The sequence below is a fragment of the Camarhynchus parvulus genome, chromosome 4A (genome assembly GCF_901933205.1).
Source record: "Camarhynchus parvulus chromosome 4A, STF_HiC, whole genome shotgun sequence".
NCBI lineage: Eukaryota > Metazoa > Chordata > Aves > Passeriformes > Thraupidae > Camarhynchus > Camarhynchus parvulus.
In genome coordinates this window covers 9,497,631-9,521,352 of record NC_044600.1, presented here as the reverse complement: position 1 = coordinate 9,521,352, position 23,722 = coordinate 9,497,631, and the positions used below count along the sequence as shown (strand labels likewise).

The following is a 23,722-nucleotide window of genomic DNA, read 5'->3' as shown; positions in this document are numbered from 1 at the left end:
TATTCCCTCTCCAACAAGCCTGCTTGGTTCTCCTGCCTGAAGCAAAGGAGTTTGGGAATATCTGCTCAGGCAGAATTCCCTGCCTCCAGGGCTGCAATCCTTCTGTAACCAAGTGCACGGGCATAGCCCCTTGCAAAACCACAAGGAAAGGCCCAAGGGGCACAGCTGAGATTGTCCTTGACTTCAGAGACCTTACAGTACAGCAGACTTTTATGCCCTCCAACCAGACCTGATGTGATACGAGACAGGGGAGGGAGAATTTCTAATGGGAAGCATTTTAGTGTGTAAATGTCAATGTGTAACTCTAGGGACTGCTCCAGTCAGCCCAGCTGATGCTGACCTCCAGTGAGTCCTTCACTGACTCCACTGGAGTCAGGGCTGTGCCACCCTCCAGAGCTGCAGCAGGGTCACACAGGGTGACACAGCCCCCCTGGTGCTTTGGGATCAGCTCAGTGCAGAGTGGGGCCCTCCCCTCCAGTGCAGTGTCTGGAGGCTGCCCTTTCTCCCCTGACTGTGCTGCATTCCACAGGAATGGAGAGCAATAGTGACAATGAACTGGCCCAACCCAAACATTAAATACAATTAATTAGGGTTTTAACATTAAAATGACAAGCCATTAATTTCCTATGATTGTGCCAAGAGCAATTTTAGAAAAGACTTGCATGCATGAGGCTATGCAAAAAAAGGTTCAGTATTCAAAAAACTGGCTGAGATACCCCAGCAGTGCCAGGTGGTGGCAAGGAGGCTGCTGGGTCAGGAATATGCAGTATTTGACAAATGACTAGTCACTGCTTATCACTTGAGACAAATGCAATCTAAAGGATTGTGTTTCTGCCACAGCTCAGCTGAGCTGCTGGATAACTGGTACCAAAACCAATCAGGCTCCTTTCATCCTACCAAGTCTATCTTCCACAGATGCTAACAAAGGTACTTAAAATCTAATCTGCCTCTTGTCTTCCCAAAATGGAATCCAGAGGAGCCAAATTTGAGTAATTTTGCTGACGAGATTCACAAGGGCATTACGTTAACATAGTTTTAGTTCCCTAATAGAGTTTTAAGCCCGTGAGAGATAAAGGAAAGTTAGCACGTAAATGAGGCGCTTGCTCCAAATAATTAGCACTTCTGGAGTACTTCTCATCTTCAAAGGGCTTAGTGCACATCCTTGTGAGTGTGGTACACAGTCCCCTCTCAAGGGATGGAGAAAGAGGCCAAGGGTATTTCACAATGTTTGCAAATAGAGCTGGGAAAAGGTCTGGAGGACTGGTGAGGTTTGTACTTGGAGTTCAGGGGCTGTTTTCCCTGCTTCCAGAAAGCCAGGTGGGTTTCCATGCAGCCTGCAAGCTCAGTTCAGCTGGGCAGTTTGGGGAGCTGGCTCAGCAGCACAGGGCTGGAAGCATTAACTTGGGTCTGCACTCAAACCTCACGGGACACATCTGACCTTTGAATAATTGAGCATTGCAGTGGAGAGGCTTCAGTAACAGAGCTCACAGCATGAGTGCAGGAACTGTTGGGGGTCAGGGAGGGAAACATTCCTCAATATTTCATTAACGAGAAAACACAGATGAAAACTGTGCTCAGAATACAAAGGAACTGACCTTTCTGCAGGGGAAAAGGAGAATGGTGAGTGGTTTGGGGGTTAAGGAATGGTCTGTGGTGCCTGCAGGGCTGGTTTTGCTGGTGTGGAAAGGTCGCAAGTATGACTGGGGTAAGTTTGATGCTAAGGAGGCAGAGCTCTCTTGAGCTAGGCTGGTCCCAAGAGGCCGTGGAAAAGGCAGCTGCAGCCAACCTGCTTATCACACACTGGTTTGGGTTGGAAAGGACATTTAAAGATCATCTAGTTCAACCTCCCTGCAGTAAGCAGGGACATATTCCACTAGATCAGGGTGTTTAGAGCCCTGTCCAGCCCAACCTTCAATGTTTCCAGGGATGGGGCATCCACTGCCTCTGTGGGCAACCTGGGCCAGGTCCTCAGCACCCTCACAATGAGGAATTTCTTTCTAATAACTAATCTGAATCTGCCGACTTTCAGTTTGAAGCCATTCCTCCTTGTCTTATCACTACATGACCTTCTACAACATCCCTCTCCATTTATCTTACAGCCCCTTCAGGTATTGGAAGGTGCTCTAAGGTCTCTTTGGAGCCTTCATCAGGCTGAAGAGTCTCAACTCTCTCAGCCCTTCCTCACAGGACAGGTGTTCCAGCCCTCAGAGCATCTTTGAGGCCCTTTATGCAAGTTGATCTTGTATGGCAGCTGCACAGACTAATCTTACAGGGCTCAAGACACAAAAGCTGTAGCCCACATCACACCTTTCTCCCCTGGTGTACACAGCCCCTGTGCTCTGACTGTTAGCAGCAATTTCAGCTTCTCTTTTGCCATGCTTTTTCCATGTGGTATGGTTATTTTGTAAGTGAATGAACAAGTTTCATTGCTTGTCACTTGCAAGTACATCAAAAGGACCCAATTACAGCTGATACTCTTGATATTTCTTGAACCACACACAGAGCAACTGAGGGTATAGGTTTCCAGTGCAGTGTAATTTGCTTGGAACTAAACTAAACCTTTGCTTCAGAGGTTCTCAGTGGACTTGTGCTCTCTAAGAGAGAGAACTTCAGTTTCCCAAATTGCACAACTGAGGCATGCAGAGTTCAGAAGATTTGCATAATGGCAGACCTCAAAGCAACAGGGAAGGAAAGAAGTAATCCAAGGGTCCAGAACCCTGTTTACTTCCTGTAATCAGTAGATTTCCCTCCCTGCCACAGCACAATACAACAAAACCATTGTTATTTCTATAAAACATTTTCAGGTTGAACAGGCTACCAATTACATAATAAGGCATCAGGACTGACTGCTCCAGAGTAAGAAAACTTGTGAAAATCTACCAATTACTTAAAAAAGACTGATTCATTGGAAAAGAATCACCTCACCAAACATTTTGCAAGAATGATGATGCATTATCCCAAGGAAATTTTGAGGTGACTTTTAGAAATTACACTCAGCCACAGAACAAAAGGATGCAATTGAAATATGCACTTCTGCTCAGATATTTTTAATAAAGGGAAGCTTGTTAAAAATAAACTGCAAAAAAGATTTGGGCGGAATCACAAATCATCTCATTAGCATTTGAGGAAAAAAAATATGAAATATCAGCTTGAGAAGTCTTTTCTGCAAAGCCAATTTTCTCCCCCTTCCATCTGGTTCCAAAATTCTCATTTTCAAAGAAGGTTCTAAAATGGCAGTTCCGGACTGTTTTTGTTCTTACTAAACAAAGTGATGTACACCCAATATAGAAATATAAAGAAGAATGCAGTGAATTAGCCTTTTTTTTATTTTGTCTGACAGTCGATTTTTGAAACCAAACCCAGGGTTTAAAGAGAAAAAACATGTGGGTGATTTCACACCTGCATTGCCTCTTACCCTGAAAAGTAACCATGGAGTTAAATGGGTCAAACACAAACCAAGACCCCAGCAAGGTTCAGTATCCCAGATCAGACCTTTAATGAGAGGGACACCCTCCCACCACTTAAGAGACTGATACAGAAAAACGAGATCTGGCAAATGAAGAAGAAGCATATAAAGAGCAAACTGGAAATTCTGCTATAAGCAAGAATTTGAAGTTTGCCCAATGCTACTTATCAACATTTTGTGGACTCTGATTTGGAGAACAGCAGTAAAAAAGTGACACTTTCCTGCAATGAAACAATTAGAAAAGTAGGCTATAAAAATAGCAATACAAAGAAATATCTAGAATTTTAAAGGTAGTATTCAAACAGATGATCTTTATTTTGCAGTTTATTAACTTTGAGCATATTTTTTTATAAAGAACATTAAAATGAAGGTTAAGAGAAACTTACCCCATAGACCAGTTCACCCACCATGCCATTCCATATCTTAGTTTCAGGGTCCCTAGCTCCATATTTCCCATCTCCAACAATTGACAGTTTGTATTTTATTCCAACATGTTTTGCTATTTCAGAAGCTAAGTCTACACAATATCCTTCATATCTCTCATTCCCTTCTAGTTGTTCATGGTTTTTCTTATACATTACATATGGTGATTCCTTTGAAACAAAAGTAAAGATCAAAAGTCTATGAATGTAAAATACAGCTGTAAACCACACAAAATGAGAGCTGTTATTATCCTTTATATTACTGGCAAATATTTACAATATTTCCTGCTTTGGTACAGAAATTAGACAGACTTCTGCATAAAACTCCTTGGTTGATCCTACAGCCACACATACTATTGACTGTATTCCTAGTAAGGAGCCATTGAACACAGGACTTTTTAACACAGTTACACATCTGTTTGCAGAATTAGGCCTGATTAGACAGTCAAGTAGCATAATTGCAGCAATAATTCAGATTTTAGTGTTTAAAGACTGACATATCCAACACCTGTACCATCACCACAATTTCCCAAAGGCCCCAGTGGCCAAGAATGGGGCTCTGATGGAGATATTTTCAAAGAAGCCTAAGGGAAGCTAGGTTGAAATCCTCAGCAGCATTTTTTTGTCACTGAATTCCCTTAGCCTTCTTGGAAAATTCTAGTTGAAATGCTGATTAAATCTCACTAAATCCATAGGAGTATAAAATACAATGCTTCAGGAAACAGCATAAAACTAACTCATGCTTAGTAGAACTGTAAAAAGCACAAAAGTCCCAATGAAGCTGTACAGAGCAGATCTGTAGGGGTGTTGGGACTGACACAGGTGCTGCTGCTCGTGACACACATGAAGAGCTTTGCTCCTTTGGGATTGCACAGGAAAAGGCTGCTTTTCACCCAGTGCTAGAGCAGTTCCAGTTCTCTACAGGCTTCATTGTGCCACCCTTACTCAGTCCACAGGGGTTGAGTTTACAGGAGCTGTACCTGAGTGAGGGGTGCAAGATTTGACTCTACAGCACAAAGGCCAATCAAGCTCTGTGCTCATTTACAGGCATGCACAATAACTTCATACATGAGGCACTTAATTGAGTTCAAGTGTCTGGGAAGCAGCAAAGCTCAATGGTGAGCTCAGTGAGCTCCTCCTGTGAGCAGACTGACTGATACATACATAAGTTAGCAGGGTCAAGCCCTCAGAACATCTCTGGAAGATACTGAACTTTCCAGTCACTTGAATTCACACAGAATTTAACATCTGCCTCCTGCCAAGGTGTCTAACACACCTCAGGAGTCACATGCTTTGTTTCCTAAACACAAACACACTACAAACATAAAACTTACCAAGATGGTAGTGACTACTATAGTTCTGTTCTCCACAGATGAAGTGTCATTAGAGGGCAGCTGATCTAATGCTGGCACATATCTTTCATACTCATTCCAATAACCAGCCTATAAAAATGGAGATTGTTACCTCATTACATACCTTTACAAGGACTCTGGTACCTGAATTTGTGAGAGCAATTGTCAAAACCTAAGGCTTTGTAATATTTCTCATTCACTGTTTTTGTCATTAAGGGACTGTATTAGCTTTACTTCCATTTCCTTAAAGAAACAATGTTCTCAAGCCGAAGAGCAACTCAGCACAAGCCAAATCTAAGTGAAAATACATATTAAATTCTCCCTATCTCAATTCACATCAGTGAATAATAATACTGTGGAATAAATTCCCATATATCCACAGTACAAGATCATACTTCAGACAAGAAAAGAAACTACACAGCATTCTGAGTAAAATTCTCCGAATTTGTGATTTTTTTGTCCAAGACAGCCCCTGCAGATCTGAGCTGGCTTTAGATGCACAGACATCATTGGCAGTGCAGGCACAGCTGCATTATCTCCAGAGTGGGACACACAACCCTCTGTGAGCACGAGGTGGCTTTATCGGCTGCCTGGTGCTGACCTTTGGCTGCATCACTGGGCTATCACAAAGGCTTTTGTATTTCTGCACAACACAGGAGTAACACTGTTCTCTGCACCCCCTGAGTGCCTGGGCCATGTTTAGAGGGACTTGGTTATCAAATGTGCAGAATTGTTTAAGGAGTCTCAGTCGTGATCAAGCAGGTGAAGAACCAATGTCCAGGTAAAATCAGGGGATTTAAGAGACTCCTAGATACATTATTCTCTCACTACTTTTGTGACCCTGTCTACCTAATGGTTTTGAACATCTGCCTTACACTTCTTTTGTAACACCAATCTAGGCAACTATCCCACTTAGGATCTATCCTTTATTTAGGGACAAGAGAATTATTATGAAATACTAAATAAAACCAAACTTAATTTCTGTTCATTTCAGAAGGTTTCACTGATTCCAGCTTCACTGTGGCTCTAAAGCCCAATATGGAGAGGGAGGGAAAGATGGAGAGGAATTTAGTAGATAGGACTAAGCACAGGACCATGACAGCAGGTATTATGCTTGGCAGAGAAAAAGCTCCAGAAGGGTTTTAGGGGAAAAAGTTGTGTTTGAAGATGACATGGAAACCAGTGAAGATATTAAGCAGGGTGAGTGGTTTAGTCCAGGAACTGAATGCAACAAGGTTCCTGGGATAGGGAAGACAGCATGAAGGGGGTACTCCTCAGGACCCTGTTATTACACTGCATCTCTAGTATTTTTGAATTTCATTGGTTTGTTGGAATAAATATCTGAGATGGTGTGAGATCTGGATCCATGTCTTGAAACTCACCTTCCGTGACCCAGCAGCTTTCATTTCATACACATCAATTGTGTAATTTGTTCTCCGCCCATAGGTGTCAAACTGAATGTTCCCTGTCATTCCTTGAACTTGCACCTAGAGGGAATAAACAGAAAAGTATTTAATAAAAGATTCACTTTCTTTTTTATCTATGTAAGAGACTTGTACTGCTTCTGACACAGCCAATTGTACTGTTCAAAACAACCCCAGTCCCCATTCTCTAAGTTCTAGCTGTAAATATTTGTTAGCACTCAGCTGGTGACTCAGAGTGAGCCAGAGTGAGCTGCATTTAAATGAAATTAGCCCTGCAGGTATGTTAAATGTAAGAAAGACTGATCCTGCCATGCTTGGTCGCGCTGGGCTCACTGGTACAGAATGGAGCATCAGTGAAGCACAAGCAACAATTAGTGCAGTTAAAGCCCTCACAATATGGCACAGAGTGATCTGCAGTACAGACCAGAATGTCATCTCATTGTTCATTCTGGGAAGTGCTTTATTTTAAGATCAGTCCCAGTGTAGGAGAAAGGAATGAATGTCTTCTCTGAATGAGCACAGACAATTGTCTCTACTGCTTATGGGGTTTTGGTCTCAGGCAGGATGGATGGGTGTACAGACGGTAAGTCATTATCATTACCTACTCACATGAATCATCTGAAGGGGAAGTATAAAGTACTTTGTCTCAAAAAAACCCCTTTCTTATTTCCCTGTATGAAAGGATGAGGCATTTTCCTTTATCACTTATCAACACTGACAAGCTGTCATCTCAGGCAGAAAAGGTAACAGTCTCAAACTTCAGTAGGGGAAAATTATTTAGCAAAAACTGTAGAAGTTACAGGAAGATGTGCTAGACCAGTCAAAGGCAAACTGTTCAGGGCTGGGGACTGATCTGCTGGTCACTGTTCAGAGATGAGGTGTGAGGCTACATAAAGCAAAAATTCCATGGACACAAAATTATCCAGTGAGCCAAATTCACACTGCCATATAGGGAGTTTTTTTTTATCAGTAAGTGGATTTGAACCTTCTTTAAAATAGTTTATATCACTACAGGGGCTGGAAAAATCAGAGGTATTCCAGTCTCCAGAAAGCTAGAGAGATAAATTGCACTTTGAAAACCAAATTTGACCCCAAGAGGTCTTATCAACTGTGGACTGAGCAAATGTATTTGTAGGGTAGTTGACATGTAAGTTGCATCCAGATGTGAGTCGCTGTGCCTGCCTCTGGCATTTACTGGAAGTTGTCTGGCTACCTTAGCACAGCAGTGACTGGGTGTCTCACAGAGCTGGTTCCACTGGCTCCATCCTGATGCCCACTGAGACATGAGCTTCCTGCACTGGACACCTCTTAGCTTCAAATTTAATTTGTTTCCCTTTGGTGGGAAAACTCTGCACTTTGCAAAACCTGGCTGCACTGAGGCAGGAAGGCTTGCCAGGACTTAAACACTTTTGGTGGCAGTGTGTGGAGGCAATTGCAAAGTGACTATTTATAAGTGTCCAGATCTGTCTGTCTAGTATAATCAATGCTAACAGGTTTGTTTGAGAGTTACTTGAGCCAGATTAAAAGCAGCAATCTTGTCTTTTGTATCTACAAAACCATTATCCAGTTTTTCCTGTAGTCACTTGCTTTAACACAAATAGCAGACTAAAAAGAGATAAAAAATCAACAGTATTAGAGACACAAGTGAGGTAGGATCCCATGCCATAACTAGAGTTAAGGATATAAAATTTGGCCATGCAGAAGGTAATCTGGCTGAGTGCAAAGTTATGCCAGGAATCAGAACTGGTTGGAGGGAAAACTGTTCCTAGGTTCAGGATGGTGCTGAGATCTACCAGTACTAATATGACCAACAACAATTTCTCCACTGTTTTAAACCAATCTGAGTTGAATTTTTACTGGCAAATTATCAAAACTGCACACATGCATTTAAGTTCATAAACACAACTATCCCTGCAAGAATTACAACACATGTACCAAAGACCCAGTCTAGTTTGTCAGATTTGCAGATTTCCTCACTTCAGAAACCCCCAATGTGTGTTTGATTGCAAAATGGCTCATGCTTACTCTCCTGGGAAGCTGGGGTGTTACAGGGGAGCTGGAGGATTGTAGGCGCTCTGGCGGGGACAATCAGGCAGCTGCTGCATCAGTACCACAGGGATTTTTGCCAAAGTTTTGAGAGCTAGTATGCTACACCTTGCCCTCTATTGAATATATTTTATCCATCCTTTGAAGTTCATCATTAACTTTGTTTTTACTTTGCTCCCCCTGAGGAGCTGCAGCTGTTTGTGCCAGCACAGAAGCTCTGTGCTCATGGAGCAGGACACAAGCACTACAGAATTGCTGCTGTTGCTCTTTAGCTGTTATCTTTGCCCTTACCATTTTCAGTGCTCTCTCTATATCAATTCCTTGGCTCCATGGCACTGCAGGGTTAGCCAGGCAGTCTCCAGCACTGCCTCTCCTGGAGACATCCACACGCTGCCTTCGGAGGTACCGGAAAGCCTCTGCTATCACCAGGACTGCATCGTGGGTCAGTGCAGATGTGTACTGCAATTGACACAAAGAAAATACAGCAACAAACTGCAATTTTAGAATTGCCCCAGGTATCACATCAAGTCCTCCTCTTTGTTAGAACAGAAGAATCATGCTTGCTGTTCAGGGCCAGTGACTGATCTGCTGTCACTGTTCAGAGATGAGGCGCAAGGCTACATAAACCAAAAATTCCATGGACACAAAATTATCCAGTGAGCCAAATTCACACTGCCATATAGGGGTTTTTTTTTATCAGTAAGTGGATTTGAACCTTCTTTAAAATAGTTTATATCATTACAGGGGCTGGAAAAAATTGGAGGTATTCCTGTCTCCAGAAAGCCAGAGAGATGAATTGCACTTTGAAAACCAAATTTGACCCCAAGAGGTCTTATCAACTCTGGACCCTTGGCTTCCTCCTTCAGCTGGTGCTTTGTAACAATTCCACAATTTCAATAAACAAATTAAAAATATTTTCATTCTGTATAGCATATAGCAGCAAAATAACAATACCAGTTCACAGTTGCATAAAATTTCAGTTTAATTGGAAACTTGCTCATCTAGATGAGCTTACTACAAATGTCTGCAATTCCATGCTGGACCATACTGATATCAAAAGAAAGCTCATATTTGAGTTTTTGCATTAGGTATGTTTTTTGTTTTTAACAAGATTGCCAAGAGAGCTTTGACTTGAAGTTAACATAAATCATTTCTGTTTGGATCACAGTCCTGATTAGGTAGCATCTGTGGCAAGGAGTAGACGAGATTACTTTTCTTAGAAAACAGCTATACAAGCAAGTAATCACAAAATACACTTTAGGAATTACATCACCTTGGTAATCCACCATCTGCCTTCCCTTACTTCATGATAAATCTGCAGAGGGTGGTAAGCTCTGAGGAGCAGCAGCTCTGGAGCAAAACCCCCAGACAACTTAACTTACATATTCCTGTGGCTGTCAACTTCATTCACTGCTCATTGCATTTTATCTGGTAACACCCCACAATGCTATAAATTTAGTATCACCTAGAAAATGTCATCAAAGAGGGAGTTCTTTTGGTATTTGACATCCCTGGGTTCCACTGGCATTACAGCACACCTGTAATTCCAGGGTCTGTGTAGAGGAGACCCTTTCAGCATGGACCTGCTGGGAGCAATTGAACGTGCTCAGTCTGTAAGAGCAGATTTCAAGTCCCTTGTAAGTGAACCTCAACACCTCCACGTCATTTGTAAAAGAACAAAGGAAGAAATGGAGAATGGAAGCTGCACCTGCCTTTCTTTTGGCTGTCTGTGGTCCCATAGAGATTCTGCCTCCTAAGAAACCTTGTGCTGGAGTGCAGGCCATAAGACTTGCTGCCCATGTGTGAGTTAGAAAGGCAGAAATCCAAGTTTCAGCTGCTTGTTCAGCTACTCTCTTTGTGGACAAGATTTATTATATTCAGAAATTAATTATATCCTGTAGGGCAGAATAGCAGAATTGGAGTTTCTGCATTTCTTAAAACTCAGTATTATCTTACTGCAAGATCTTCAGTTTGATACCAAGCCACAGGAACTCTGCACAGAACAAGGAGTGTCTGCATGTGCAGATCAAGAGAATTGTCATAAAAAAGAGTGCAAAGGTAGGGCTGTGAAGAAGGTGATAGAGCAGACATTTCACTGAGCTTTAAATGACAGCAGCTTAAACTCACTGGGAGTGGGTGGTGGTTCCTGCTCTGACTGTACAGCACAGGCACTCTTCTGATCCTGCCCACCTTTATCTCTCCCTGTGATGCTTTGCAATAATCACTCTCTTCTCTTTTAGAAAGTTAACAAAGGTTATATACATCACAATCCACACAATAATACAGAACTGGACAGTAATTTTAACGTATTTGTTCCTGTATTAAAAAAATGTCTTGTATTAGCTGTCCAATCTAGCACTACATAAAACTTACACATTGATAATTTTTTCAGCAGACTGCGTCAATTGTCAGTAACCTTAATGCAGTCCCTTCCAAGTCATGCCAAGAGAGCTATCTAATTTTCTACTTTATTTGAATTCTACTTATAAATGCATGAGCATGCAAAGAGAAAAAAGAAAGAAAGAAGGGAAAGGCTGATAAAATGCAGAATAAATTAAACATCAGGACTTTAATCTCTAGGCAATTTTATTTCCTAATCAAAAATATTGTACATCAATTCTTAAGTATGCTTTTTGTCTGATTGACAAATACTGTGCACATTTCTATAATGAGCTGTACATTTGTGGAAAGGTAATGTAATCTTTGTGTTTCTACCATATACTTAAGATTCTTTTTTAAGGAGGGAGAATAATTTTTTCCTCAAGGTAAATTGCTTTCAAGTGGAATAAAATCATCTCAGGTTAACTTTGTATATTTCAGAGCTGTTAAGATTAGAATGATACTTATCTTCACTTCTGCATCACTGCTAGAAAGCTTTAGAAAGCAGGACTAAGTCCTAATTCACAGGCAACAATACAGAAATCCGGTTTTTGTGGGCCTCTGTTTGCCTTTCTCTGCTTCCTCTGAAATGCCAGAAAGGCGTGGGATTAAGAAAATTTTCCTCCCTCACAGAAATGTCATGATGCCAGGGATGGAACTATCTCCAAATGGCACCAGTCATTAATGAATGGCACTGCCAGAAGGAGCAGACTCTGTAAGCGGCTCCTTTTCTGTCTGTAGCCCAACCCAGGGCTACTGCCTACCCTGCTGCCCCCCACGCATGGAACTGGAGTGGATTTTTCCTTCCTATCTAGCATTTTAATACTTTACTGAACTTAGTCTTAGCAGACTAAAAAGAGATAAAAAATGAACAATATTAGAGACACAAGTGAGGAAGGATCCCATGCCATAACTAGAGTTAAGGATATAAAATTTGGCTGTGCAGAAGGTAATCTGGCTGAGTATAATATCTCATACTGAGATATTACTCCAGTTTATCAAAGTAATTTTGAATTCCAAATCTGTTCCATCAATTTGCATGTGTCCTTGCCAAATCAAACACCAAAGACATGAACTGTCTTGTCAGGGCAGTGGATTTCAGGCTTGGCTGCCCTGAGAAATCAGTCTGTACACTACCATACCCAGGTTTTATTCACTTATGGACAGCAGTGAAAAAGAACAGATCCCACCAAAAGAAGACGAGAAAGAAGGAACATTACTAATATGCAGTGCTCCTAGAAGATTTTATGACTTCTGTGCCTAGACAGAGTTTCCCTGATGCACTCCTTCACAGGACAGTGAATAGCATCCCCCTCTATGAAAGAGATGCTGAGGCAGAAAAAAATCTGGGTGAGATAGTATCAGGTTGCAGGTTTCCTAATAACAGGGTGTATTTAATTCATCTAGTCTGTGACAGTTTTGGTGAACCTGGGAGTTTAATCCAAAAAATTTTTGAAAAATTTTATTGGTTCTAGTTTTAATAGCCAGACTGTTTAAGTAAAGGACAGTGGTGCAAAACAGAGGCTTAGATTATGAGGATAACTGCCAGCAGTAACTAGGAGGCAGCAGTGGCTCCTTAGTGAATCCAGAACTACTTCACTTCGCATGTGAAATTCTCTATTACCATTAAAATGGACTAGTAATCCACATTTTGCATCTGAAACCTAACCTAACGAGCCCCCATATCCAACCCAAGACTAACTCAAGAGGTTCACATTAGAAGTTTTTATATCCGTTGCATAGTGACAAGATTTGCTTCTGAGGAGCTCCCACCATGGTGGGCACTTGGTGTAACAGCTTCTGCCTCTTTCTTCTGGAAGGGCAGTGAATGTTGCGACATATTCTCATCAGGGATCTGTATCATACTCATGCATATATCTGAGGTTACAAACTCCCAAAGACTTGTTAAAAGCATATCATGTCCATCACTGATAGGTTACAATAAATACCTTTAATGGTGAGTTTTTGGCTTCAGGGAATTCCCTTTCATCAAGCCTCATCCAGCGCTGTAGAAACTGTTGAACCATTGGATTTTCATTATTAACAATCTGGAATCCAGTAATATTGGCACCTCCATGCATTACTCTCTCCAGAACAATGTCTGTGAAACCCTGGGAGGACACATGTAGAAAAAAAGGAATCATTGTCATCCAAAGCCACTTTCCTCTGGTTCAGTTTTACCTGCTACAAGTTCAGCACAAGGAACACTGCCTAATGTCCCTCTTGTTAGCTGAAAATATTCTACCAAGGAGACAACTACTACCACAATTAGTATTTTGAAAGTGGCATAGAGTAGAATTTAAAACATCTTCTTGTTTGTTGCAATAGAAAACTTCCCTTTTGGGTTGTGGCAATGTGGTAGGTAATATTTGCTAGTCAGAAAGAAAACAGAAGGGGAACTTGAAGTACCATTTCCTCTTTTGTCCTGATCATGGTGAAAACTGGTCAAGGACCTCAAATCCCATTTGTACAGCAAAGTGAACACAAAGGTTCAGGGCTGGGAAAGAAAACCACTCCAGCTCTTGCCAGGCAGTTCTCCATCACAGCATCACTCAGCATGTCACGTGCAAGCAGAATGGGATGATTCTCTCCCACTCTGTTGTTATTTATACCTGAGGCAGTAAATTGGAGTCTTTTTGATTAGTATGACTTGATTGCAGTCATGTTTATTTGAATGTCAATGGTTACACATACTAAAAGGCAACCCAGAATAAGAACCTCTGTATTTCTATGCACGAGCTAATCAGTGAGATCATGTCTGCTTCTTATAATGCAAAATGATGCATCTTAAAGTCATACAGTACTTATACTAAATAAGGATATTTAAAAATTTGTCTTTTCTGCTTTAATCACATCAAAACATGGATACAGAGAATCTTTGAGTAATTAGGATTGCCAACTAGAAAGTGAGAGTTTTGGAAAAACTCACATTCTTCTACTTGCAGTTGTCACAGAACCTAAAAATGAGTCTTCCTGCAGGATGAATTACAATACAAGACTTTTTGTAAGGAATTTAAGTAGATGGTGTTTCAAAAGCATCACAAACACCCCTGAAAGTCAATCCTACTCTCCAGAAGAAGCTCTGATACAGATAGAAATGTACGGCCTCTTCCTGGTAGGTCAGCACATACACAGGCACAACCCTACACTCTGAAATACAAAAGAAAGGCTAAACAGCCTTGGCGGTTTACTTGATAGAATTGTTCTAATTTTCAGCTTTTTACCACTTATACAGAAACATGCTACAACTATTTTTCCTAGAGTGCTTAAATTCAAAATATGTTTATAGAAAATTACAGTCACAATTTATGAGGATAGAAATATCTAATTTATGAGGATAGAAATTACTGGAAAATATATAGTTAAATTATTACTTTAAAATTAGTAGAGGACATGGCATTTTCTGACAAAAGAAACTGAGTAGAGATGACATACCAGTTATAGTATTTACTGAAGCAATTTCTCAAAATCCAAGTACTCATCCATGCATTTCCACTTCCTGATTAAAGTTTCCACAACCTGAACAGAATATTTTACCCTCTAAAATGCAGCTATACTTTCCATGAAGAAAAGTTCTTACCAGGTTAGCTAACATGTAGTGATAGCCTCTAGAATGTTTGCCGAGGATTACAACCTGTGTGGAGAAAAACATTACAGATTATTCAGTTGTAAGAAGATGACTCTTAATGAGAGCAAAAAAGACAGAGAATGAATATTTTGATAATCTTCCATGTTCAATCCACGGGCAGCACAAGTATTGCAGATCCGTGGCATTACAGACAAGATGTAGTCCTTTGTGTTTTTCAAACACACAGGCAGAGTACAACAAAGAGTAATTCACAAGGCTGGGAAGACTCTGCTTGCAGAAATGACCTTACCTGGCAAATTCACTCTTGTGGTCAGTGTCCTCCCTGCTGACCAGGTTAATTTTAGTAATCAGTTCAAGTATTTCTGCTCTGAAACGAAGTAACACTGTATCTGCCAAAAGTAAACTCCTGTTTACTTTGTTCCTTGTTTGCGGAGTGTAGGAGAGGTGCAGGACACAGCCCAGCCTCTCACTGTGTTTATTAACCTGTACCAGCACAGCAGGGCTGGGCAGGCTCCAAGTTGAACAGGGAGTTCCCTACAAGAACCCCAGCCAAGCCTTTTCATGTATGAATGTCTAAAGTTAGATTCCCAAAGTTATAAGCAGTGACCTTCATTGCCTTTTGACAGGTTCCAAAAGGCCTGAAAACCTGTCATTTCTGGTGCATCTAAATGGATACATCTGACCTTACACTGTTTTGTCAAAATTGCCACTAAATGTTATGTTGCACGTTCCACTAAGCAACATCTCCTGCCCTGGCTGACCTCACTTGGGCATCTCCCCGTACAAACAGTCATTAAATGGAATTGCTAAGGGACAGGAGGGCAGCAGGATGAACTCAGCAGCTGGATTCTCTGAGGGTAATGGGGAACAGTGGAGGCAGCACTGTCTGGCAAGCCTGAACTCTGCCATCCTGTGTGCTCCTCCACTCCAGGAATCCTGTGCTTTTGCAGAAGGAAGGAAAATAAACACTTCCCATGTCTACACAGCGGGCAGCTGGCTCACCAGCAATGCCACTTGTGCAAAACTGGGCCCTTGCCTTCAGATTATAACCTCAGAAACAACCATCCAGTCCCACAGCCATCAAATGGAACAACATCCACCAGTAAGAATTTAATTTATAATTGTGCTGATCACATGCATGTCAGGACATAATCCATTCTACCCGGGACTGCTGGGTTAAAACCAATTGTAATAAACAATTACAATCGCAATATATGTCCTACAAGCAGCTCAAGCAAACAGATGATGCTTTTTGATGAACCATCTGAAAATCTATACATAACCATACAAAGTTACTTCATGATCAGACAAACACACTCCAAACACCACACTTTAAAAGAAAACATAACCATTTAACGTCTTTGCTAAAAACAGATGACATTTGAGTCACTGACTTTAGATATACTGCTGAGCCTGCTCAAGTTCTTGATTAAATTATTAAGCTGCCAATTGCCTCTTTGGGTAGTATTGTCCTTAATAGATGCCATTTCCTTTAAATCCACATTTAATTCTGTAGGAATTTGCATACTTCCAGCAGCCTGAAAATAAACTGTTGTTCAGGTCCTCTTGAGAACTGTACGTACACTCTGTTGGTAGAAAGCATCTGCTTTCCTACACTCACATTTGTTTTCTGTGGAAATGTGCAGGCTTCCTTCAGATCATCTGGTGTGCATGCTATTTGCATACTGAATTCTCTGTACATTTTAATTTCACCTTAAAGGCAGGTTAGAGACAAAAAACTTATTTAAGAACAACAATTGTGGTTTTAACCTTAACAACAAATAAGAAAGATTTTGCGTTTCTATGCAGAAATGTGTTTATTTAAGAGAAAAATATCACCACAGATGAAGTCAGAGGCTGTAAGAAAAACATACATGGAACTGCTACAGGCCTCAGGAGCAACACTGCAAATAGGAAATGTAGGACTCATTAGCATAGATCAGACTCAACTTTCATCTCATCTGTTGTCATGTCTTCAAAATGACTTTGTTTATTAAACCTTTGAGAGGTCCAACATACTACAGTCAAGTTGTAATTCATAAAGCATCTTTCAGAAGTGACCTGACAGCATTTCTATTCATACAATCAGCCACATTGGCTCATAACTATTGAACTGGATCTTAACAATGTGTTTAAAATTCACAACACACTACACAGCTGTCCTAAATCTTAACAAGTACAACTCTCCTCCTCCCTCACTTTCCACCCTGCACCAACTGTCCAGCATGTTGAAGGGAGCTGTTGGATTAGCAAGCCCAGCAGAAACAATCACAGACATGTGTTACTCCCAGGGGAGCCAAGTGACGGATAAAGCTTTTTTATGAAGAAGGAAAACAGAAGTATAACAGCATAACAGGAGTATAACAAATAAATCTCATCAACTGCTGATATATTGTGAAGCTTATACAGAAAGTGGGATATTGAATAGTGGTGGTGAATAGAAAGCCAGGATTACAGGGCAAGGATTTCATAGAGCTACATGTCTTTCATAAGTTTGACTTCCAAGACTTAATATTGCTTTCACCTTGACTGAAAGAAAAGCTTATAAGATTTTACACTGAACAAAGGAGAAGAGAAAAAAATAGCTGGAAACCATAATGAATAATTCAGATTTCTGATCCCACATAATTCTTGCTTTGTAGATAAAAAGATCATAATGTCAGGTTTGATATAGAATCAAATAAAGTTTGTATTTTTAATTAACTCTTTATATATTCCCAATTAATTAAGAGAACATCTAGAGGGAACATAACTAAAATGTATCTGCTTTCAAAATAAAAGTAAAATCTGCTGGTCAGCAGCAGGCTTACTTGAAGTACAGACCTATATGCTTGATTGACAAATTAAATCACCATTGGCAATTTTACTTTTCCTTCTGCCTAGGGGAGTTATTTTTTGAATGCAAGCATAAAGACAATTTTGTTTCCACTGCATCAGTCATCATTATAACAAGTAGGCGACTACAAATTTTTTGCCTTTTCCGATTTTTCCTAAAGTTTTGGAAGACAGCACTAAAGCTATTAATTGGCTAATACTAAGTTGGTATGAACCACTGTGGTATTTCTAGAGCAATAATGACAATTCTCTCATGAGGACACCCATGACTTTCCTGCACTGGTGAGCTCAGAATTGTACACAGCTCTTCAGATGCAGCCTCACCACTGCAGAGTAAAAAGGAAGGGTCATCTCTAGTGACCTGCTGACCATGCTAATCCAGTGCAGCCCAGGATGCTGTTGGCTTTCTTTGCTGTGACAGTACAGGGCTGGCTTGTGGTCAGCTCGACTGCCAGGACCCCAGGATCCTTCTCTGCAGAGCTGCTTTCCAGCCAGGAAGCCTCTGCCCAGTCTGTACTGTGCATGGGGTTGTTATTTTTCAGGTGCAGGGTTTTGCACCTCCCTTTGCTGAACTTCATGAGGTTCCACTCTGCCCACTTCACCAGCCTATCAAAGTATTGTAGCAAAACTACTTGTTGTACCTGCACAACTACTTGGTGTATCACTCCTCTTAATTTGGTACCATCTGCAAACTTGCTGAGACTGCACTCCATCCCACAACCTTCAGATCCCTCAGAGAGAGGTTAAACAGGATTAGCCCCAGTACCCTCAGGGTACCCCAAATAGTAACTAACCTCCAGCTGGCCTCTGTGCTGCTGATCACAACCCTCTAAGCCCAGCAGTTCAGTCATTTTAAATCCACCTTCCTGCCTCTGTGGGCTTTAATTTCAAAAAGGCATTGAAAAATACAAGCTAAGAGGATATGCTTGCACTTTTACTGAGAGAAGGAGCTATCATGAATTTGGCAGCACTGAAAGGAAAACTACCAGGTCCAATTAATACCTGTAAGGAGCATATCCTTCCTACACTTGAATCCACTGCTATCTGGTCAGTTTAGTCTGACCAGGATGTCAGACCAAAGGACTTATCATCCTTTATTTACAAATGAGAAAAGAAATAAAAAAACTAGATCACAAAAGCACAGATTACGTCATCTACAGCTCAAACCCACAGTATTTTACGAGTCTATTAGATCTTTCCATAACATAAAACACTGATGCTGACAGGCAATATTGCCACAAAGAGGGTCTGAAAATTTTTACTCTGCTTTTCATACCTGACAAGTGGCAGAAATGTGCCACTTTAATGGAATGACAGGCAGAGATCTGACCTGCTGTAATGTGTCTTTCCATTTTCACCATATCTGGGAACAATGGGGCAGTGTTAACTCTAGCGCTCTTCTTTCCTATGTTTCAGAAAGACAGTAGTAAGCAAAATTAAATCTCCCATAAGATCAGAGTTAAAAAGTGTTTTTGTTGAGGCTATTTATACGTTAATTTGGGTTCCATTGTTACAAAAAGCCTACACTTAAAAAAGAATCTACTGTTTTTCAAGTGTACATGCACATTTCTGAGGACAGGAGGACTTAGCTACCCCCAGTTAGACAGTAACATGGCTTTACACCTCACTATAGAAATATAATTATGACACCTTTGCCTTCAAAGCAGTGAGCAAATGTCAGAAGTGATCACACAACTCTTTCTTTCCCACAGCAAACAAGTAAAACTGATAAATGGACTCAGGGATAAAAAAATTTTAACAGCGTCATCAGGATGAGCTCTCAGTGTTGATTGCACTTCATGGGAACAGAGGGATATCAAGCATAGCAACAACTGTCTGGCAAGCCCAAATTGTTGTGGAGCACACTGTCTTCTCACCTGGCTAGCAGGTCAGGTGTTTTCAAGCTCCTAGCCCTATTGAAAGCATTTCTGTTCTGAAGATGGAGTTACCTGAAACTTATCTCAGATCTGAGCAGCTCCTACCTACATTGGACTGAATGACTGAAAAGCTGTGCCTGGTGATGCAGCACCCTACTGAACCAGCTCATTTGTCTTCAGGACAAAATGAAGAAAGGAGAGGAAGAGACTATCAGGGTGACCATCCAATTAGTTTAATAGAAACTGAAGGCAAGGCCCAAAAAGTTGTCAGTATGTTAGCAAGATGTTTTACCTCTCTTGAGTGCCATCTGCAAGTTCTGCATCTCAGCTCTGTTCCTACCCCTCAGCAGAAGGAGGAACTTCTGCAGCACTGCAGAGTCCTCTCGTGGCCTCCTGCCCACTCCTGCAGACCCTTCCTGCACTGGGGGAGCTGCCTATGAGGTCTGCAGCCATGGCACTGCAGTTCTCTGCCTCACTGCACTACAAAGAGCAATGCAGGAGTCACCTCTAGAGTGTCAGTGACCATGTGAGCAATGGACAGTAGTACATCATCATTCCTCACTGTGTTTGCTCTGCACAGGTCACCCCTTGTCACGTAAACTTTCCAGACAGAACTAGGAAAAACAGGAGGAAAACAGGAAACAAAACTTCTCTTGTGGGAAAAGGAGTTTCCTCATCTAACCAGATATCACAGTAAAAATAAGATCCCTTGTAACCCCAGTAGCTCAATTTTACAGTAAGCTGGCAGAGCCCACTCACCTGTTTTCCAATTTACACACAAGCCTCTGAAGAAAGACCATGTTCCCTTTGAGGATCATAAACACTAGACAAGGTTCAATCTTCTCTCAGTATATTTATAAAAAAGAGCTTTTTTGAGTCATGATTTTGACTCTATCACATCAACACCACCAGTGCCAGTATATGAGGTTCCACAGGAGCCACAATCTCATGGGGACAAAAGATACATCCCAGCTACTGGTGGTCTGTCACTGCCAAACAAGTGATGCCTGTCCTGCCTTTAAATCTGCAGAGACAAAACCATTTCCACATTCTGCAGGAGCTGCTTCCCTCACACAAAGGGTCAAAACCTTGTGACTGTAACTGTAGTGCAAACCCAGGGAAGGCAATTTATCTCTTCACTTGGTATTAATGGGACAGGAATTGGGCCACCAGGGATTGTGATGCTGTAAAATATGCAGTAAACAATGATTTCATTTATATGAAGAATGAGTACTATATTAAATTTGAGTTAAATATTAAATGAAGAATGTGTTAAATATTAAGATGAAGATTCCACACACATAGTATTTGTTGCAGATAAAAAATAACTGAATATATATTTGAGATTAATTCATCCACCATTTCAGAGCCTTCCTGCCCTTTAGAGAATGTCACAAATCCACACAGTCTCAATTGATGTATTTTGTATTTTTGTGCAGTACATGGACCTAAGAATTTCACTTCCATGCTACTGCCACCTTACACATTTGTGACTACATTTTATAACCGAATCCTCACTTTTCTCTACAGCACAATATCAAGATCATTTGTTTGGGCATATAAAACATTCTTCAAACAGCTTTTGGCTGTTCCGCAGCGAATCTCTCACGGGAGATTCTCTCCTAGAGAACCGGAATCTCCTGGAAGGAGAGGACAAAAATGTGCTTGGAGGAAGCAGGGAATTGATGCCTCTGAAGCACTTCATTAGGTTTTCCCCCTCTGGTCCCCTTCTTGTGTCCTTCTTTGCCTTGCCTCTCTCCTTCAAGATAGTCACATCAAGAGTGAAATTCTGCTTTTAGGCCATCTCCAGAGAGATGGTGGTTGTACATGTTAATCCTTGGAGGGTAATGAAATGCAACATCTGAAAGCTGTGTTGTGGTTCATTCTCCCTCCATATGGCTACAACTTCTTTTCCCATAACTAATCTGACATTTGCTGATTGAAGACTGTGTAGTGGAATACACATTTAATTTGTGCATAAAAGGTTACATTAGAAATTATTTCAGAAAAAAAGTACAAACTGCAACATTGGTTCTGAGGGCATGATACTTTCCCCTAATTTCTTTCATTGTGCTGACAAAATCTTCTGTGCCCTGAAAAAATTTTCTTAAACTCATTTTCCTTGATATGACTTAGCAATATTGTCAGATTAATTAATCTGTTGGCACAATTATTGTTAAAGGACATACTCAACTGCAAAATGGATCAGAGCACACAGAGATTAAGAGTTCTATGATCTCTGGTAACTGCCATTCATAATCACAATTATTTACTCTTTAAACAGAATAAAATTCATGAAATAAACTTTCTATCAAAATTTCTTCTTTGTTCAGACAGACAAAACCAGTGTTATATCTCTCAGGACTGTATCTCTCGTCACAATTCACATCCTTCAATACAAAGACCTTCACGTCAAAAATAATCAAAACTTAAACTACCTTGCATCACTTGAAGCTACTTAACTAAAAACATGATCAGATACAAGGGGCTGTTACAACCAAAACAAAAATTCTTTGTGCCATATGAGAAGGATACTCAAAATTGCTGAGACCTTTCCCCCTTATTTTGCCAAGATACCTTCACTAAAAGATACTTGCTCCCAGACAGCTTCCTAGAAGGGATGTGTCATAGAAATTTTTAAATAGTGAATTCTTTAGATTCTTAAGTAAGGGTGATGAACTAAAAATCCAGTTGTGTTCTGGAGGAGTTTTGGTAGCTGTATTTATGGGAAGCAAATAAATTATTACATATGTTACTCTGCAGCAGTGGTTTTCACACACAGGTAATTTTAAGGAGATAATATTTAAATTGTCTATGCTTTTCTAGTATATTTTTTGAGAAATATCCTCCTTTGAGAAATGATCATGAAAGATGATTTAACATTCAAGGAAGTTCCAGCACTTTTTCAAGCCTCTGTAAAATCCTAAGTTCTTCTGAAATTTAAATTTCACCTAAAATTTCCCATGGAGTACCTCCCATCAGCATGTCAGAGTAAAATCCCAGTGTTATTCCCTGGAATTGGACAAGAGTCCTTGGAAAAAGAAGTCTGCTTATATAAACTATTACTGCATGTCAGGATCACTTCAAACTATTATTTGGATATAACCCAGAAGTGTCGCAGTAATTCAGTCCCAGTGCTCACATGAGAATTTTTTGGAAGGGGTTCTGTACTGCAGAGCACTGCTTTCAAGCAGACCAAAAATACTGAATAGTAGCCATTCTTTTTTTTTTTCCCCTTTTTAAGCATTTCCTTTCCTTTTCAAATGCCCTACAAAATTTAGAAAAAATAGTGCAATCTCCTCTAGGAAAGACAAGGTTACTTTTTCTTATTTTTAATTATAAATAGCATTTTACTGTGACTGGAATTGCACTCAGTTTGCTTTTTTTCAGTGCTTTCAAAGAGTCTAAAAGGTTTATTCTGCTTCACTATGAGCAGCACTCTGCAGTATTCCCATATAACTTCGTGCATAAACCATGAACTGAAAAAGATTATGAAGGGTTAATTTACTTTTACTAGATTTTTATGCAGCAGGGCTGCCTGTTTTACTCATGAGGTAACAGAGATACAGCAATAATTTTCTTTTCTGATTCTTTACATGCATTTTCCCAGGATAGAAGATACTTAAGGTATTTTTTAAGTGTCTGTGTATATTGTTGATAATTTTATTTATTACACATTTTGGAAGACTGAGCTTCCAATAATATATACACCATTATACCTCCAAGTGCATGCCTATGGTGTGACACGAACAAATTTAATTTAGTAACATGGGCTTTTTTTAAGCCATGGAACATTAGTTTTCTCTAAAATTATTACACTGCTTTCCAGCTCACTGGTTGGATTCTGTGGGGTAAGTTTGTATTTGAGTTGAGTTGATTGATAGGGCCTGATTCTCTATAAAAATAGTCCAAGCTCCCCCTGATGTCTTAAATCTGCTCCCCAGAGGCAGGTGGAATTGCACAGCTAAGAGGGGATAGGAGACAGGAATCCCATATGAATGTGCAATTCCAGCAGTGAGAGACTGGACTGGGATGTACTCTGGAATGCCTGATCCAAACCCGGCTGGAGCCTGCAGCAAACACACCTGAGCTCTGGATCACGGCTCTGGAGCTCACCTCTGGGGATGTCTCCCCACAAGTCTGTAGCTATGAACTCCCAGGGTGTTCCAGCCTGCACCACCAGCACCTGGGCTCAAAAAGCCCAGGGGGGTTATCCCCAGTCTGAAAATCTTGCTCTCTGAACTGCACTGTAACTGTGCTCCATGAGATGCACTTGGGAACACCTTGGTCCACGAGGGGCCCTGGAAAGCCCCAGTGGCTCTCCTCCTCCCC

At 40.7% G+C, this 23,722-nt stretch overlaps 1 protein-coding gene across 2 annotated transcripts in view; it reads right to left on the bottom strand.

Annotated features, from left to right (window-relative positions):
• GRIA3 (glutamate ionotropic receptor AMPA type subunit 3) overlaps positions 1-23,722 on the bottom strand; it is a 143,747-nt gene that overhangs the window by 48,721 nt on the left and 71,304 nt on the right. For both annotated transcript variants that reach the window (XM_030967935.1, XM_030967934.1), the window contains exons 5-10: positions 14,670-14,723; positions 13,039-13,200; positions 9,002-9,169; positions 6,623-6,727; positions 5,223-5,330; positions 3,853-4,059 (exon numbers count right to left, since the gene is read on the bottom strand). In XM_030967935.1, the coding sequence (XP_030823795.1) occupies positions 3,853-4,059; positions 5,223-5,330; positions 6,623-6,727; positions 9,002-9,169; positions 13,039-13,200; positions 14,670-14,723 (804 nt within the window). The remainder of the gene's footprint in view (positions 1-3,852; positions 4,060-5,222; positions 5,331-6,622; positions 6,728-9,001; positions 9,170-13,038; positions 13,201-14,669; positions 14,724-23,722) is intronic.